Source organism: Callithrix jacchus, chromosome 19 (assembly GCF_049354715.1).
Source record: "Callithrix jacchus isolate 240 chromosome 19, calJac240_pri, whole genome shotgun sequence".
NCBI lineage: Eukaryota > Metazoa > Chordata > Mammalia > Primates > Cebidae > Callithrix > Callithrix jacchus.
Window position 1 is genome coordinate 4,794,788 of NC_133520.1, and position 17,166 is coordinate 4,811,953.

The window sequence follows — 17,166 nt, forward strand, 5'->3', positions numbered from 1 at the left end:
TGCCTAGGCTGCAGTGTAGTGGTGGCCTCATGTCTCACTTCAGCCTTCACCTGGGTTTAAGCCATCTTCCCACGTCAGCCTCCTGAGGAGCTGGGATCGCAGGTGTGTACCATCACGCCTGGCAGCCTTGTACCATCATGCCTGGCAGCCTTTTTGAATTTTTGGTAGAGATGGGGCCTCACCTTGTTGCCCAAGCTGGTCTCGAACTCTTGGGCTCAAGTGATCTCAAAATATTAGGATCACAGGCATGAGCTACTGCATCCGGCCCCAGGAGCCTTATTAATAAATCCCTAAGACCCACTTGGCACATTCACTTCTGAGACAGAGGGCCAGCGTGGCTGAGGTGCCTGTCGAGGAGGCTCTGAGAGCAGAAGTGAGACTGAGCAGGGACACCTGGAGTGGAGGCCTGAAGGCTGATCAGAGCCCAGTGCCAAGGGGCCAAGGGTACTGTCTGTAGGCTGGGACAGCCTCGGGAGTGTCCCAATGTTGAAAAAGGAGTAGGATTTGATGATGGATGGATACACAGGTCTGATCATGCAGGTGCTTTTTAGTTGTTAATGACATGGTGGAGGAAAAAGAAGGTGGGGAGCGTCACCAGGAAAAGGACAGCTTTGTATTGGCAGATGGCACATGAAGCTGATAATTGGACTCAACTGAGGAGGACGGTTTCAGGTGCTGACAAGTAAATGCCTCCCTGCAGTTCAGAACGCAGTTGCTATCGCAGGCGTGTGTGAACTGGCACACCAGACCAGAAGCAGTCTGGGTGCTGGAGCTCACGTCCATAGTCTCAGCACTTGGGGAGGCCAAGGTAGGAGGATCGCTTGAGGGCAGGAGTTTGGGACAAGCCTGGGCAACACAGCGAAAGCCCACTGCTACAAAAAATACAAAAATCAGCTCGGTGTGCTGGCCCATGCCTGTGGTCCCAACTACTGGTGAGGCTGAGGTGGGAAAATCGCTTGGGCCTAGGAGGTTGAGGTTTCAGTGAGCCAAGATTGCGGCACTGCACTCCAGCTTGTGTGACAGAGTGAGACTTTGTCTTGAAAAAAATTAAAATATAAATAAATAAAAGAAAGAAAGAAAAATGCAGAGTTTGAAAAAATGTGGATTTGGACCTACTTTTTTTTATTTTTGAGATGGAGTTATGCTCTGTTACCCAGGCTGGAGTGCAGTGTCTCGATCTCAGCTCACTGCAACCTCTGCCTCCCAGGTTCAAGTGATTCTCCTGCTTCAGCCTCATGAGTAGCTGAGATTACAGGTGTGCGCCACCATACCCAGCTAATTTTTGTATTTTTAGTACAGACAGGGTTTCACCAGGTTGGCCAGGCTGGTCTCGAACTCCTGACCATAAGTGATCTGCCCACCTCAGCCTCCCAAAGTACTGGGATTATAGGCATGAGCCTCCATGCCCAGCCTGGACATTATTTTTTTTAAAAAATACTTTATCATTAATTTAATAGCAGCTGATAATCATGAAATTTTTCTTATTTTTTTATACCTTAAGTAAAAGTCTGCAAATTATCACCGATCTTTTGCAAAAGTTATTACATTAGTCGTACTGCCATTTTTCTTAAGGTTGACGAAAGATAACCTAGAATCACCGCCATTACATAATCACACAAAATGATCATATAATAAATCAGACCTGGTTTATCATCAGTATTTATAAAACCAGACCTAGGGAAAGAACTACATCTACGGACACATGCATGGTCTTAACACAGCAAATGTTTAGCCTGTCCTGACTACTACAAAATCAATTTTGACATTCTAAAGTAAAGTATTTGAACTACAGGACTGTTGTGGGCATTGATAGCTATTTTAATGACATCTAGGCATGCTTCTTTAATTTGGACTTTTAAAAGTTCTTAATATGTATGGGTAACAAAAAAGTAAGCTAAGAAGTATAAATAAAATGCTTTGGAGTTTTAAAAAAAGATTCTTTTTTTTTTTTTTTGAGACGGAGTTTCACTCGTTACCCAGGCTGGAGTGCAATGGCACGATCTCAGCTCACCGCAACCTCTGCCTCCTGGGTTCAAGCAATTTTCCTGCCTCAGCCTCCCAAGTAGCTGGGATTACAGGCACGCACCACCACGCCCAGCTAATTTTTTAGTATTTTTAGTAGAGATGGGGTTTCACCATGTTGACCAGGATGGTCTCGATCTCTTGACTTCATGATCCACCCGCCTCGGCCTCCCAAAGTGTTGGGATTATAGGCGTGAGCCACCACGCCCGGCCAAAAAAAGATTATTAATGGATTATCTAGTTTTCACATCTTTCTCTAAACCTTGAAAAATAATTTGTCTTGAAGCAAACATACTAGTTATTCTGGAAAGACACTCTCCAGTCTTTTTGGAAGCTATGGTGAATCGCAGCCAGCCCCTGGTCGTATTAGGAAATTTAAGATAAAGTCGTTTTCAGATGAGGGCAGCTATATTTTTAAAATCAATGTAGATTTTTCCTTTTCTATATGCTTGATTTTTGAAAGGGCAGTTTATTTTTGAGACCATTTCAATAGTGATAGCAGTTGAGATTGAATGGTATTGACTAATTCGTAGAAGAGTAATACAGACAACATTATTTATTCAATTCAAACAAATAATTGTAATAATTTTATGTCATCTATTTATTTTCTTTTTATTTCATTTTTGAGACCCATTTTGCTCTGCTGCCCAGGCTGGAGTTCAGGGGCCTGATTGTGGCTCACTGCAACCTCTGCCTCCTGGGTTCAGGTGATTCTCCTGCCTTAGCCTCCTGAGTAGCTGGGATTACAGGTTTACACCACCACGCCAGGCTAATTTTTGTATTTTTAGTAGAGGCCGGGTTTCACTATATTGGTCAGGGTGATCTCAAACCCTTGACCTCAGGTGATCCACCTGCCTCAGCCTCCCAAAGTGTTGGGAGCCACCACACCCAGCCCAACATTCTATATCTTGATTATAGTAGTGGTGACATGGATATTTTACATTTGTCAAAATAGAAAACCAGCTGGGTGCAGTGGCTCATGTAATCCCAGCACTTTGGGAGGCCAAGGTGGGCAAATCACCAGAGGTCAGGAGTTTGAGACCAGCCTGAGCAACATGGAGAAACCCCATCTCTACTAAAAATATAAAAAATGATCCAGATGTGGTGGTGCATGCCTGTAATCCCAGCTACTCAGGAGGCTGGGGTAGGAGAATCGCTTGAACTGGGCAGGCAGAGGTTGCAGTGAGCCGAGATTGTGCCATTGCACTCCAGCCTGGACAAGAGTGAAACTCCGTCTCAAAAAAAAAAAAAAAAAAAATCAGAAAACCATACATTAAAAATGGCTGCATTTCATTAATGCATTCCTCAGTAACAGTAATAAAAAAGATCCTTTATTTTCTCTTCACCTCTTTCCCCATCATTTCTGACATTAAATGTGCCAAGATTCAGTTATAGCAAATGTATATCATTTTCAATGGAAGAAACATAATTTATAAGTTTTTTATTTTTGTTAAATGTCTTAGTCCATTCAGGCTGCTGTTACAAATTGCCATAGGCTGGGTAGCTTATAAAAAGTAGAAATTTATTTCTCACCATTCTGGGAGCTGGGCCATAAATAAATGAGTGCATAAAGAAAGTGTGGTGGCCGGGTGTGGTGGCTCACGCCTGTAATCCAAGCACTTTGGAGGCCAAGGCGGGTGGATCACCTGACGTCGGGAGTTCAAGACCAGCCTAACCAACATGGTGAAACCCCATCTTTAAATAAATAAATAAGAAAGTGTGGTGTGTATATATATATGAAGGATACTACTCAGCCATGAAAAGGAATGAATTAATGGCATTCACAGTAACCTGGATGTTATTGGAAACTATTATTCTAAGTGAAGTAACTCTGGAATGGAAAACCACATATCTTATACTCTCATTTGTATATGGGAGCTAACTTATGAGGATGCAAACGCATAATAATGATACGACAGATTTTGGGGACTAGGGGGGGATAGTGTGACAAGGGAGTGAGAGATAAAAGACTACGAATTAGGTTCTGTGTATACTGTTTTGGTGATGGGTGCATCAAAATCTCACAAATCACCACTGAAGAACATGGTTGGGCGAGGTGGCTCACACCTGTATTCCATCCCAGAACTCTGGGAGGCAGAGGTGGGCAGATCACCTAAGTTCAGGAGTTTGAGACCAGCCTGGCCAACATGATGAAACCCTGTCTCTACTAAAAATACAAAAATTAGCGTGGCATGGTGGCACGTGCCTGCAATCCCAGCTACTCAGGAGGGGCTGAGGTAGGAGACTCACTTGAACCTGGGAGGCGGAGGTTGCAGTGAGCCGAGATTGTGTCATTGCACTCCAGCCTGGGTGACAGAGTGAGACTGTGTCTCAAAAAGCAGCAACAATAAAAAAAACAATTCTGAGGCCTGGGAAGTCGAAGATCAAGGCACAGGCATATTCAGTATCTGCAGAGGGCCTGCTTCCTTGTTCGTGGATGGCTGTCTTCTGGCTATAACCTCACACAGCAGAAGAGGTGAAGGAGTTTTCTGGGGTCTCTTTTATTATTTTATTTTTTGAGACTCCATTGCCCAGGCTGGAGGGCAGTGGTGCTATCTCAGCTCACTGCAACCTCCACCTCCCGGGTTCAAGCAATTCTCCTGCTTCAGCCTCCTGAATAGCTGGGATTACAGGCACGCATCACCATGCCTGGCTAATTTTTGTATTTTCAGTAGAGAAGGGGTTTCACATATTGGCCACGCTGATCTCAAACTCCTGACCTCAGGTGATCCAGTCACTTTGCCTGGCCTGGAGTCTCTTCTAAAACAACACTGACCCCACTCATGAAGGCTTCACCTTCATGACATAATCACTTCCCCATAGCCCAACCTCCTCCTAGTCTCCTCCCCTTGAGGATTAGGCTTCAACATATCCATTTGGGGGGCGGACATAAACTTTCAGTTTATAGCAGCTGGTTTAATTGTTGAATAGGTAACACACACACATCCATGGTTTAAAAATAGAAAAGCATAGGCTGGGCATGGTGGCTCACACCTGTAATCCCAGCACTTTGGGTGGCTAAGGTGGGTGGATCACTTGAGGTAAGGCATTCGAGACTAGCCTGGCCAACATGGTGAAACCCTGTGTCTACAAAAAACACAAAAATTAGTTGGGCATGTGGCATATACCTGTAGTCCCAGCTACTTGGGAGGCTGAGGCATGAGAATTGCCTGAACCCGGGAGGCAGAGGTTGCAGTGAGCCGAGATCATGCCACTGCACTCCAGCCTGGGCAACAAAGCAAAACTTTGTCTCAAAAATAAATAGAAAAGCATACAGAGGGTGCCTAGGGATAAGCTCCTCCCAGCTCCTGTTCCTGTTGCTTTGTTGTCAAACCTCAAACTCTAACAACCATTATTGATTCCCTGTGTATTTTTCTAGAGTTTCTTTTTTCTTTTTCTTTTTCTTTTTTTTTTGAGATGGAGTCTCCCTGTCACCCAGCCTGGAGTGCAGTGGTGAAATCTCGGCTCACTGCAACCTCTGCCTCCCAGATTCAAGTGATTCTCCTATCTCAGCCTCCCAAGTAGCTGGGACTACAGGCACAGACCACCATGCCTGCCTAATTTTTGTATTTTTAGTAGATACAGAGTTTTGCCCTGTTGGCCAGGCTGGTTTCAAACTCCTGACTGCAAGTGATCTGCCTGCCTCAGCCTCCCAAAGTGCTGGGATTACAGGGGTGAGCCATGGCGCCTGGCCTAGAGTTTCTTTATGCATATGCATGCCAGTACTTAGCAGTACAGCCAGGAACTGCTTAAAGATGGGGATATGCTCTCAGCAATGCGTCATTAAGTGATTTTGTAGTACGAACATCACAGAGTTTACTTACATAAACCTAGGTGCTATAGCCTACTACGTGCCTAGGCTATAGGGTATAGCCGATTGATCCTAGACTACAAAACTGTGGCTTGTTACCGTTCTGAATACTGCACAGTGGTATTTGTGTATCTAAACGCAGAAACACAGAAAAGAAGCAGTACACATATGGTAGTATAATCTTATGGGTCTGCTGCTTGTTGACTGAAATGCTGTTATTCAGCATGACTATATTATTTCCTTATTTTTCAAAAAGTTAGTGTATTGTAATACTGTTCTGCATTTTGTTACTTCCCTTAGCAATCTTGGAAATACATACATACTTATATTTTTTCTTTTTGAGACAGTCTCACTCTGTCTCCCAGGCTGGAGTGCAGTGTGGCATGATTTCAGCTCTCTGCAACCTCAGCCTCCTGGGTTCAAGTGATTCTCCTGCCTCAGCCTCCTGAGTAGCTGGGATTACATGTGTAAGCCATCATGCCTGGCTAATTTTGTATTTTTAATAGAGATGGGGGTTTCACCATGTTGACCAGACTGGTTTTGAACTCCTGACCTCAGGTGATCCACCTGCCTCAGCCTCCCAAAGTGCTGGGATTACAGAAGTGAGCCATCACCCCTAGCTGGATTCTATTAGGTAAGAACCATTTTACAAATGAAACTGAAGCACAGAGATATTAAGTACCCAAGGTGGTAACTGGTATAGCTGCAATTAGAAGCTTAATTATTAATAAAAAGTTAGAGCATGTATGCTTGAATTTTTTTTTTTTTTTTTTGAGATAGAGTCTCACTCTGTTTTCCAGGTTGGAGTGCAATGGTGTGATCTCGGCTCACTGTAACCTTCTTCCCCTTAGTCTCAAGCGATTCTCCCACCTTAGCCTCTTGAGTAGCTGGGACTACAGGCGCCTGCCACCATGCCTGGCTAATTTTTGTTTTGAGACAGAGTCTCACTCCGTTGCCCAGACTGGAGTGCAGTGGCTTATCTCGGCTCACTGCAACCGCCACCTCCCAGGTTCAAGCAATTCTCTTGCCTCAGCCTCCCTAGTAGCTGGGATTTCAGGTGCATACCACCACACCTGCTAATTTTTGTATTTTTTAGTAGAGACGGGGTATCGCCATGTTGGCCAGGCTGGTTTCAAACTCCTAACCTCAGGTTATCTGCCCACCTCGGCCTCCCAAAGTGCTGGGATTACAGACATGAGCCACTGCACCAGGACATATATACTTGACTTTTACCTTAAATTGCATCTGATAATTTAGGAAGTTTTGGAGATGCTCCTTTTTTCATCGGACCTGGTGCTGCTCTAGGTTCCCCTTCCTTCTTTCTTGTCTCCCAGCCCAAGGCAGAGGAGCATCTGAAGAAAACTAGTGTTCTCACCTGTGGTCCTCAGGAGGCAGGGTGCGGTAGTGCAGAAAGCCCTATGAACGGGAGAGACTGATACGATCCTCTGGAAGCTATGAAAATGAGTAGGGTTACAGAAACTGTTTCTCTAAAGAGCACTTTCTTGTAAGCTTGCTCCAACTCTCCAAAGAAGGAACAGGCAGTTTAGCCCTCTCTTCTCTACCCCACCCCGAATAATCCTCTTTGGCTTGGCCTTGAGAAGAGAGGGGTGTTCCCCTTGTCTCACCACAGAAAAGTACATCTTAAGTGTTGCATTCCTGAGTCATGTTGCTATTTACATTGCTGCTTCACAGATTCTTAACAAATCAGTAATTCGAATTTGACTTTTGTTCAGTCCAAAGAAAAGGAGGAAAAAAAAGAGTTTAAAAACACAAAACCTGAGAAAGTTGAAAGCTATTTAGTTGCATTTCTTTGAACAGAATTTATTGAAGTAGGGGAAGTTTACCCTCGATTTGTATTTCCTTTTCAGTGATCAGTTAGACATTTTGCTCAAACATCCAACTGCTCAATTTTTTTCTGCATACGGTTTACTCTAATTTTGCTTTGAGGAAATGATTAATCAAAAATCAGAGGAAGGCTGGGTGCAGTGGCTCATGCCTGAAATTCCAGCACTTTGGGAGGCTGAGGCAGGAGGATCACCTGAGGTCAGGAGTTTGAGACCAGGCTGACCAACATGGAGAAACCCCTCTCTACTAAAAACACAAAATTAGCTGGGTGTGGAGGCCCATGCCTGTAATCCCAGCTACTCGGGAGGCTGAGGCAGGAGAATTGCTTGAATCTGGGAAGCCGAGGTTGTGATGAGCTGAGATCATGCCATTGCACTCCAGCTTGGGCAGTAAGAGTGAAACTCCCTCAAAAAAACAAAACAACAACAAAACAACCAGAGTAATGTAGGCCAGGCGCGGTGGCTCATTGCCTGTAAACCCAGCACTTTGGGGGGCTGAGGTGGGCATTATCACCTGAGGTCGGGAGTTCAAGACCAGCCTGGCCAACATGGTAAAACCCCATCTCTACTAAAAATACAAAAATTAGCTGGATATGGTGGCACGCACCTGTAATCCCAGCTACTTGGGAAGCTGAGGCAGGAAAATCGCTTGAACCCAGGAGGCGGAGTTTGCAGTCAGCCAAGATTATGCCACTGCACTCCAGCCTGGGCGCAGAAAGAGACTCCGTATGAAACGAACAAACCAGAGGAATGTATACCAGCAAATTGAGATACATCTTTTTGGAAAGAACATCATCTTTAATGAATTCTGTAAGAACTGGCTCAGCAGTTAACATGGGAAGTTCACAAAGGTGAGATCTTTTAAAAAAAGTTTTTTAAAGATAAACAAAAAAGCAACATACTTGTGAAGATCTTTGGTTTCTAACGACGTGAATCTATTATACAGCAATTTAGCCACCTGGAGAATATGAAAATACAAATTTCCACCCTCATCTACATCCTGAAGATTGGGATACACAGCAACTACCTTTATCTTTCTAGGCTATCTGGATGATAGAATGCAGTAATGGTGCGAGGACAGTTGATGCCACTGCTGTCACCCTCATCCACAGCCTAACGTTACCTGTGATCTCTTTTCTGAACATCTAAGTTGTCCACAGGTTGGGGGCAAAGCACTTAGAGAAGTTTCCTCCTCTTCAAAGAATTGTTTTCAGCAATTCCCTATCAGTTACACCTTTAAGAAACAGGTTAAATTGACTTAATATTATTTTATTTTGTTGAGAATTCAAGCATTTAGTTTTGGAACTGGAAGTCGTTTCGAAAAGAGAACTAGTGCTCTGCCCTCACAGGGCAAAAGAATTGGTAGTCGCTGCTTTTCTACTGACCAGCAGCATATGTTATAGGGTGGTGACTTTTTTTTTTTTTTGAGATAGTCTTGCTCTGTTGCCCATGCTGTAGTGCAGTGGTGTGATCTCAGCTCGCTGTAATCTCCACCTCCTGGGCTCAAGCGATTCTCGTGCCTCAGCCTCCCTAGTAGCTGGAACTATAGGTGCACGTCACCAAGCCTGGCTAATTTTTGTATTTTTAGTAGAGATGGGGGGGTTTCACCATATTGGCCAGGCTGGTCTCAAACTCCTGGCCTGAAATGATCCACCTACCTTGGCCTCCCAAAGTGCTGTGGTAACATGTGTGAGCCACTGTACCTGGCCAGAAGGTGATTTTAGACATTAGTAGCCTCAGAGTACATCTACTGCCAGGACTTCCTCTGATTTTAGATTACAGGTTCTGGAAGCCTTAAAAACATTTTACTTGCACACCTTGGGTGAACCCTTTGTGTGCAAATAACTTTTAAAAATTGCCTCCTCCAAGCCCAGCTTTTTCTTGATCTTAGTTCTACATATTACTCTTAACATTAGTGATTTGGGCATTGGATATGCGAGATGATGTTGCTTATGTTAAATTCAGAGTCTCATTGTTCTAAGGTTTCTAGGATGTAGTATAGTGTAATAGCAAATTCGTAAACTTCAGAGCTTATGGGCCAAATCCCACTCATGTCACTTACTTGTATAACACTGTGGACGTGGTGCTTAGCCTGAGTTCAACTTCCCCATGTAGAGTAAAACGTACTTTATAAGGCAGCTGTGAGGACCACAGTAACATCTGTAAAACACACAGTACAGTGCTCCAAAAGACAGTAGCTATTAATGTTATGTTTGCAATAGAGCTCCACATTCTTTTGTGCATGAAATACGAAGAAAACAAGTAGCACTGGTAACAACACATTTATTTACGTACCCTGTTGTGTGACCGGGAGGTGTTTTTCACTTTCCAATAATTGATTTGGTTATAACAATTAAAATTCCAGAAGGTAAACTAGTAATTTATTGTTGCTCATAAGCATAGGTAAACAGACATGGCACCACAATAAAGGAATCTTAAACACGTCTAACCTTTCGGAATAGGTCTGATTATGGACAAATACACTTTGCCAGTGGACCTAATAGATTACCAATATGCTTCCAAATCTCATGGTTCTCTTCAGACACAACAGAAAAAATCTGGATTTAATTTTTGAACTCCAGAAATTTAATCAAGATGCTTAGGAAGATACAAAAGGCTGACAGTACTTAAGCCTGTCGTATTTATCACCAATATAACTGTATTGCTATTAAAAGTAAAATCATGGTAGGAGCAGCCAACTAACTGCTAGTCTGATTTTATAGATTTAGTATTTTTTGATAAATCACCTCAGATGGCAGGCTATACAAGTTTAATGCAGTTTTAACTTAACCTTTTGTGTACTAGTTAAAGCAATTCAGATAGATCCCAAGTAAAGAACTGGACAGTGTATCAAATTGGGTTTCATATCAGAAATCAGCCATTTCTAAGCAATTGCATCCTACAGGATGTTTTCTTTCAGACTGCCTTTTATTCCTGACTTCAAATTTTACTCACAGCATAGATTTTTAGAGAGTTTGGTAAGTGTTAACAAATGGGTACTCATTGCTAGAGCCGGATATAAGAATGTGTTGATCACCAAGTATGAGATTTATATTATATTAAATTAAAATTATATAATGTTGGAAATAGACAAGATAGGGAGTTCCCAGATCCTAGAAAATATTATGGCTAAGGAAATAGAGAACTCAAGAAAGGATTCTACCTCCAAGAAACTAATTCAGTATAGTAAAATAGAATTAAGTGCCCTGTCTTAGGAAAAAAGTTTATTAATAATAAGGAACAACTGGGACATCATACATCATTTCTTTGGAGATTAAAGTGCAGGCTATGAAATGGCATTTAAAATAATGCATAAAGTAGTGCAATCTTAAGGTGCCATTATTTTTGTTTATTACACATAGCCTAGTTTGATGTCAATTTTCTCTCAAAAATCCAGCTGTAGTGACACCTTTTAGCTTATTTATTTAGGCATTACTTATACTCTGTTTTACCCACCTTTGGGGCTACATAGAATATTTTAACATTTTTAATACGTAGAATAACTGCGCATACATCTTGAAACTACTAAATAGAGATTAAGGCAAGCCCCTGTAAAGTTCAGTATTCCAAAAAACATTTTACAAAAAAATTGCTTCTGAAATCAGTGGCTTTTGACCTGATGGCACCCCAATAGTCTTTAAAAGTAAGTATAATGACTCTCAATACATTTGTGTTTGCCCCATTATTTCCAGGCTCTGTACAGGAGTTTGAAAAAAAAAAAAACAGGTTCTATAACCTCAGAATCTGTGAAAACCAGGTAAGCCAAGTGCATGTGGGCGATAAGCAGAGGATCTGGCTGGGGAGGCGGGCTGAGGCCAGCCCTTTTCGTTGCTTAGGCATGCCTTTTCACATTGTCATCCATGTGTAGCACTGTACCATAATACATTTATATGTGGGAATGACCATTCACATGGAGACATCTCCAAAAAACAGCCAAGGAAGACAAAGGGAATAATTTAAGAAATGTTGCACTAAGACAACACAGCATTAACGACACAGAGCATTTAGATAACTGACTTAAAATGCAGGGCAGAATGGTTCCCTCAGGAGGTTAATTTACAGTTTTCCTGTAACCTAAGTCAGTATTAGCTGATCAAAATAATCTGCAGTTTGTTAAACCTTAAATTCCATTATGCTATCCATAAGTAAGCACAATAGCTATCAAATAACTGTCCTAATAACTGGCGAAGGCAATAGCCAAACATGTTTTAGCTAAATAGCCTAAGATTTAAGATTTGAACAACGGAACTGTAGTGCTTTATTCTCCTATTGGATGGAACATTCATGCATTAACAAGTACAACTAATTAGCTTTATGAACACATGATTATAACTGTATGCAATAGAAATCTGGATTTTGGAATAGAAAATATACCTTCTAATAGTGTGACTGCTTACTACAAGAGAATAAGCAGTTAACTAATGGAAGACTATATAGATATTTAGGCTACCAAGATGTAGTTTAAAAAGAAATTCAGGGAACTTTTAATAGTTCATGAACGACAATTAAATAAATAAGTCTGGGGCTGTATCCCTTTGATGCATACGGATCACACTCTGTTAATCTGTAAACACATACTTTAATAAGTAAAAAAAGTCTTCCTATTATCAGAAAAGCAGACGAGTAGAGCCCTGGGTATTCCCCTGGGCCGCCTCTGAAGATACAATAACATGGCTAAATACTATGATTACAAAAATGAGAAGTGCTGAGAAAATGAGTTCCAGACAGGGACTTTTATGGATGACCTTGGCTGACAAATGTTTTTTGGAAATTGTTTTATTTTAAAATTACCTTCCCAACAAATCATGAAACACTCGAATGATATTTTATGGTTTTTCATTGAAAACATACTACATTGTAAATGGAATTTCAAAGTCAGACATATAATTGATCAAAATCTAAGGACAATATTATGTAAGGACAATATTAAAAATGGATAGAAAAAGCTTCATTTGGTGAGGTTAATCTAAAGGATGCATAACCACGTCATGTTGGACGGATAAAAAAGGTGATAACCTTGTGCTTTTATTCAACTAAGGTACTTACCAAAACCTTAGGTTTTATACAGGTGTTAAGCTCCCACCTGGAAAGGGATAGTTTTCTATATTACACCTAAATTTACTTTAAATAACTGCAGCCCAAGGCAACAGTTCTTTAAAAGAACTTAACAGTCAACTTGCTACATAATTTAGTAAATTAAAATACAACGAAGACAGTGATAATTGAATGTCTCAAAAATATACAACTGGGGAGAACAACCACTGCACACAATTTGGAGGTTGTTAAAGTGACCACTCAGGAGGTTGAACAGTGCAAGACATGCTTTTCCAGTTACAAGCTCAAAACAGGAGTGCAAACAAAATTAAAGCTTTTGTTTAAAGTTGTGGGATAAAGAAAGCTTGAAACTAATACTAAAAAGCTTCCCTCAAGGTCATCCCCCAGAAATGAAATAATCAAAATGCCTTTTCATGGTACAGTTTTCCTTACTGAACTTTGCTGCAATGACAAAACTGCATCCTGCAGGTCGAGTCCCCTACACACTCGCCACATCTGGTCAACGCGCACACGGTGCTGAGCGAAGCAGAATACTAGCTCCCAGAGGTCCAATATTGAGAGACAGAGCCTTGGAATTTGGGGTTCTGCCTTAGCCAGTGTATCTGAACCCTACAGAGAATAAAGCAATGGGCTTTAATAGTCGCTTGTTCCTATAAAACTGGAGGACAAATGGACGAACAATTTCCCCTCTAGAGGCAAGCTGCTGTGGTGGAAGATGTTAAGCGCTTAAGTAAACTAAGACGCTGCTTAGAGTGGAGAAGTAGAGGTTCAAGATCAATACCAGTGCAAGAGCTTTTTAAGTGAGTTGATTAGGCAACGCATGCATCCATCCATGCAAATGTAGGACATGGCCCCCACAGAGAACTGAAAACATGTGTAATAACTGGAAACGTTCCTTGCCAGTAGTTTATAAAAATATATAGTCAATACTGTAGAGGCTCTTTCTACAGTCAATACTATGGAAGTCCATTTTAGTTACCCATTACTTCAATACCAAAAAGCATTAACTACTTTTCAGACATTCCAGACAAAGGTCACTTATAACAAAAAAGACTTAAAAACAAAAACAAAACCAAGATAGTGTCCATTTAAAAAGTAGGTCTTTTCTTTCAAGTGAACAGGACATTTTCTGTATTAAACTTAACTTCTAGTCTGTCAAGACTGGGTTTAATTAAGATCCTTATGTATGTGCATATATGCAGAAACAAATTAACTTACTTTAAACATTAACTGCACAGAAAAAAGTTAACTCCTCAAAACATGATAGAACAGGTCTGGTTAGTACAAATCTATTGCAAAGTAAAAAGATTCTGTGCATCAGTTCAATCAGGAGAAGCGGGAAAAGAATGTCCCAACTATAAGAGTTCAAGTTTAGGTTACGTTGTGAAAGCCTAGAAGCTTCAAGGACACCATGTTGCTCACGGTATCCTGATATGCATAACTGCTTAAGCTACTAAGCCATGTCTTCCTCTGGAACTAGAACCACATTCCAATTTACTTTCTATTCCGAAGACGTTTAGATTTCCTAAGACAGTCTATGGCTTCCCCAGCCTTTTTTCGTTTCCGAGGGGACTCCTCATTCTGCCCAGACCCTGAGGAATTTCCTACAGCACTTTCCATTACTTCTCGTAATTTGCGTTCTAGCTCTGCCAACCGTGCATTCTGTTCACCTATGATCTGGGTCTGCTCTAGCAGTTTCTGGTCCTGGTCTTGAAGCTGTTTTTGCTGTTCTTGCACTTTGGTGCGAAGCTCAGAAATTTCACGCCTGAGAACAGTCACGCCAGCACCATTTGTTTTAACCTGCTGCTGGAGTTTGGTAACTTCTTGTCGTGAAGGGTTTTGCTTGGAGAAGAGCTGCATTGTCGTTAGGGCTGCAGACGGTCCTGGAACTGTGAAGGAATAATTTAAAAGGGTCAATCAGTTAAAATATTTCCCTACCATTTATTTAAAAATGAAATATCTTTATTATGTCACTTCTGATAATTTCCTTTTCTTTGAAATCCACTTGGTCTAATTAGTGGGTTAATCATCACATTTTAATACCTTATTTTAACTATAAATGCGTTTCAATTCTGATTCTCCTGCTCACGTGGCAGTATGTAGACTGCCAGCAAATGTGTATGTAGACTACTGCATTTAATGGCATAAACTTGAGTTTAAAATATTGTAAAAACATGTTTAGAACCTGGTAAGAAAATACAAGTAATAAAAGTAGAAAATGATTATTTCCTATCTAATTCACATAATGAACATAAACGTTCAAGCAGAAGCACAGACCTACAGATTGCACATTTCTAATCCAAAAATCTGAAATCCAAAATCTGAAACGCCTTAAGCACCAACGTGATGCTCAAGGAAATGCTCATTGGAGCATTTTGGATTGTGGGTATGTGGATAAGACATTGTGGAGCCAGTAAGTGTAATGCAAACATTCCAAAATCTGAAAAAAGCTGAAATCCGAAACACTCTGGTCCCAAGAAATTGGGATAAGGGACACTCAACCTGTATCATGTTCTTAAGTTCTCTCTGCACTTAGTTTTATGCAAAGGCTTCAACTTTAGCCAAATGATAGGGACTCCATCAAAGAGTGGGTTACATCATACATTATGATCACAAAGAACTCCTGACATGGTGTAGGAGGGCCCTGGACCTATTCTTTTAGGAATAATAGGAATGTAACACAGGCATGAAAATAACTATTTTGAACATTTCATTTAACCTTATCTACTGAAGGTTTTCTAAAAGAACCAGATGGGTCCATTCATACCCTAAACCCATCATGCTAATCTTCTTCTTGCACATCTAAATAACCATATTTCCTTTATTGATGCATTCTTTTTTCCCCCTCTCTGCTTATCCAACTTCTACTTATTCAGCAAGGCTCAAATCAATCCTACCTCCTGTGATGTTTCAGTCAGACCAGTCAACACGGATCTCATCTACCTTAAAATTGTTTCCCTGCCTCGCATCTGACATTTAATTGGACATTGCCTTAGTTGTCTTGCCTATGATAATTTACCTTCAAGTCTGGGTGAAGTATCTTACCTTTTGAAATAGTAAGATCCTTGAGAGCAGACACCACATATTACACTTCTTTTTAGTCTCCACAGGACACAGTACAGTGCTGTGCGCATAATAGGTACTCAATAAATAATAGATACATTAATGCCGAGATATGTAGGCTTTATGACTCCATTACAGAGAGCCACTCAGCTGCCTCACTGGGTACTACAGGGAGCTAACTAATCTGAACAAAACAAAAAGTTTATTTGTAAGTTCTTTCCTAATTTAAAGGATTTGCCAGAGTTGGATATATTAAATAATTTAGTCTTTCAGTAGATATAGGCACACATCTTTTAAGAGCCAATATACTTACACAAAACAGTTACCTAGCACAGATGAAGTAATACTGTTCAAAATAGCATTATGAACCCTGTCTTTTAAAGTAGGAGTTAGACACTTTGGGGGCTGAAATAATTCACCAAATATTTCCCTGAAGAGTTTTTGGCATTTTATCTGGTTTGTTTTTTAAAAAATGAATATTAATTCATCAGAAACAACAACAACAAAAATACAGACAGTCCTCAAATTACAATGGTTCAACTTAATGATTTTTTTACTTTCCGATGGTGTAGAAGTGATAGACATTCAGCAGAAACTGTACTTCAGGTACCCCAGAACCACTGTTTTTCACTTTCAGTATAACAGAAAATAAATTCAATAAATGACACAAGGATGCTTTATTATAACATAGGCTTTGCTAGATCTTTTTGCCCAACTGTAAGCTAATGTAAGTGTCCTGAGCATGTTTAAGGTAGGTTAAGTAAGCTACAATGTTTGATAGGTTAGTGTATTAAGTGCATTTTTTGACTTAATATTTCTACTGATGGGTTTAGCAGGATGTAATCCCACTGTAAACTAAGGAGCATCTGTATGTAAGTTTTCACCTGGAATTCTATTACTTTTTTTTTTTTTTGAGACAGTGTCACACACCTCAGCCTCCTAAGTAGCAGGGGCCACAGGCATGTATGTGCCACTAACACCCAGCTAATTTTTAAAATCTTTGTAGAGATGGGGGTTTCCCTGTTTCCCGGGCTGTTCTTGAAATTCTGGGCTCAAGTGATCCTCCCGCCTCAGTCTCCCAAAGAGTGCTGGGATCACTGGCGTGAGCCATTGCGCCCTGTCCAACAATCCTATTTCTTTCTTGTTTATTTTTGAGATGGGAGTTTCGCTTGTCACCCAGGCTGGAGTGCAATGGCACAATATTGGCTTACTGCAACCTCCGCCTCCTGGGTTCAAGTGATTCTCCTGCCTCAGCCTCCAGAACAGCTGGGATTGCAGGCATGCACCACCATGCCTAGCTAATGTTTGTGTTTTTAGTAGAGACAGGGTTTCACCATATTGGCCAGGGTGGTCTCAAACTCCTGACCTCTG

The 17,166-nt window shown here is 41.1% G+C and overlaps 1 protein-coding gene and 1 non-coding gene across 2 annotated transcripts in view; both read right to left on the minus strand.

Annotated features, from left to right (window-relative positions):
- Positions 1 to 1,645: 1,645 nt before the first annotated feature.
- On the minus strand, positions 1,646 to 1,766 carry LOC118149596 (small nucleolar RNA SNORA72). Its single transcript, XR_004737170.1, has one exon. It is a non-coding gene; the product is annotated as a small nucleolar RNA SNORA72 (small nucleolar RNA).
- An 8,177-nt stretch (positions 1,767 to 9,943) lies between these two features.
- The window catches only part of FBXO28 (F-box protein 28), a 44,074-nt gene continuing 36,851 nt past the window's right edge, over positions 9,944 to 17,166 (minus strand). Inside the window, exon 5 of the mRNA XM_002760475.7 lies at positions 9,944 to 14,621. Within this exon, the coding sequence (XP_002760521.1) occupies positions 14,227 to 14,621 (395 nt within the window). The 3' untranslated portion in view covers positions 9,944 to 14,226. The remainder of the gene's footprint in view (positions 14,622 to 17,166) is intronic.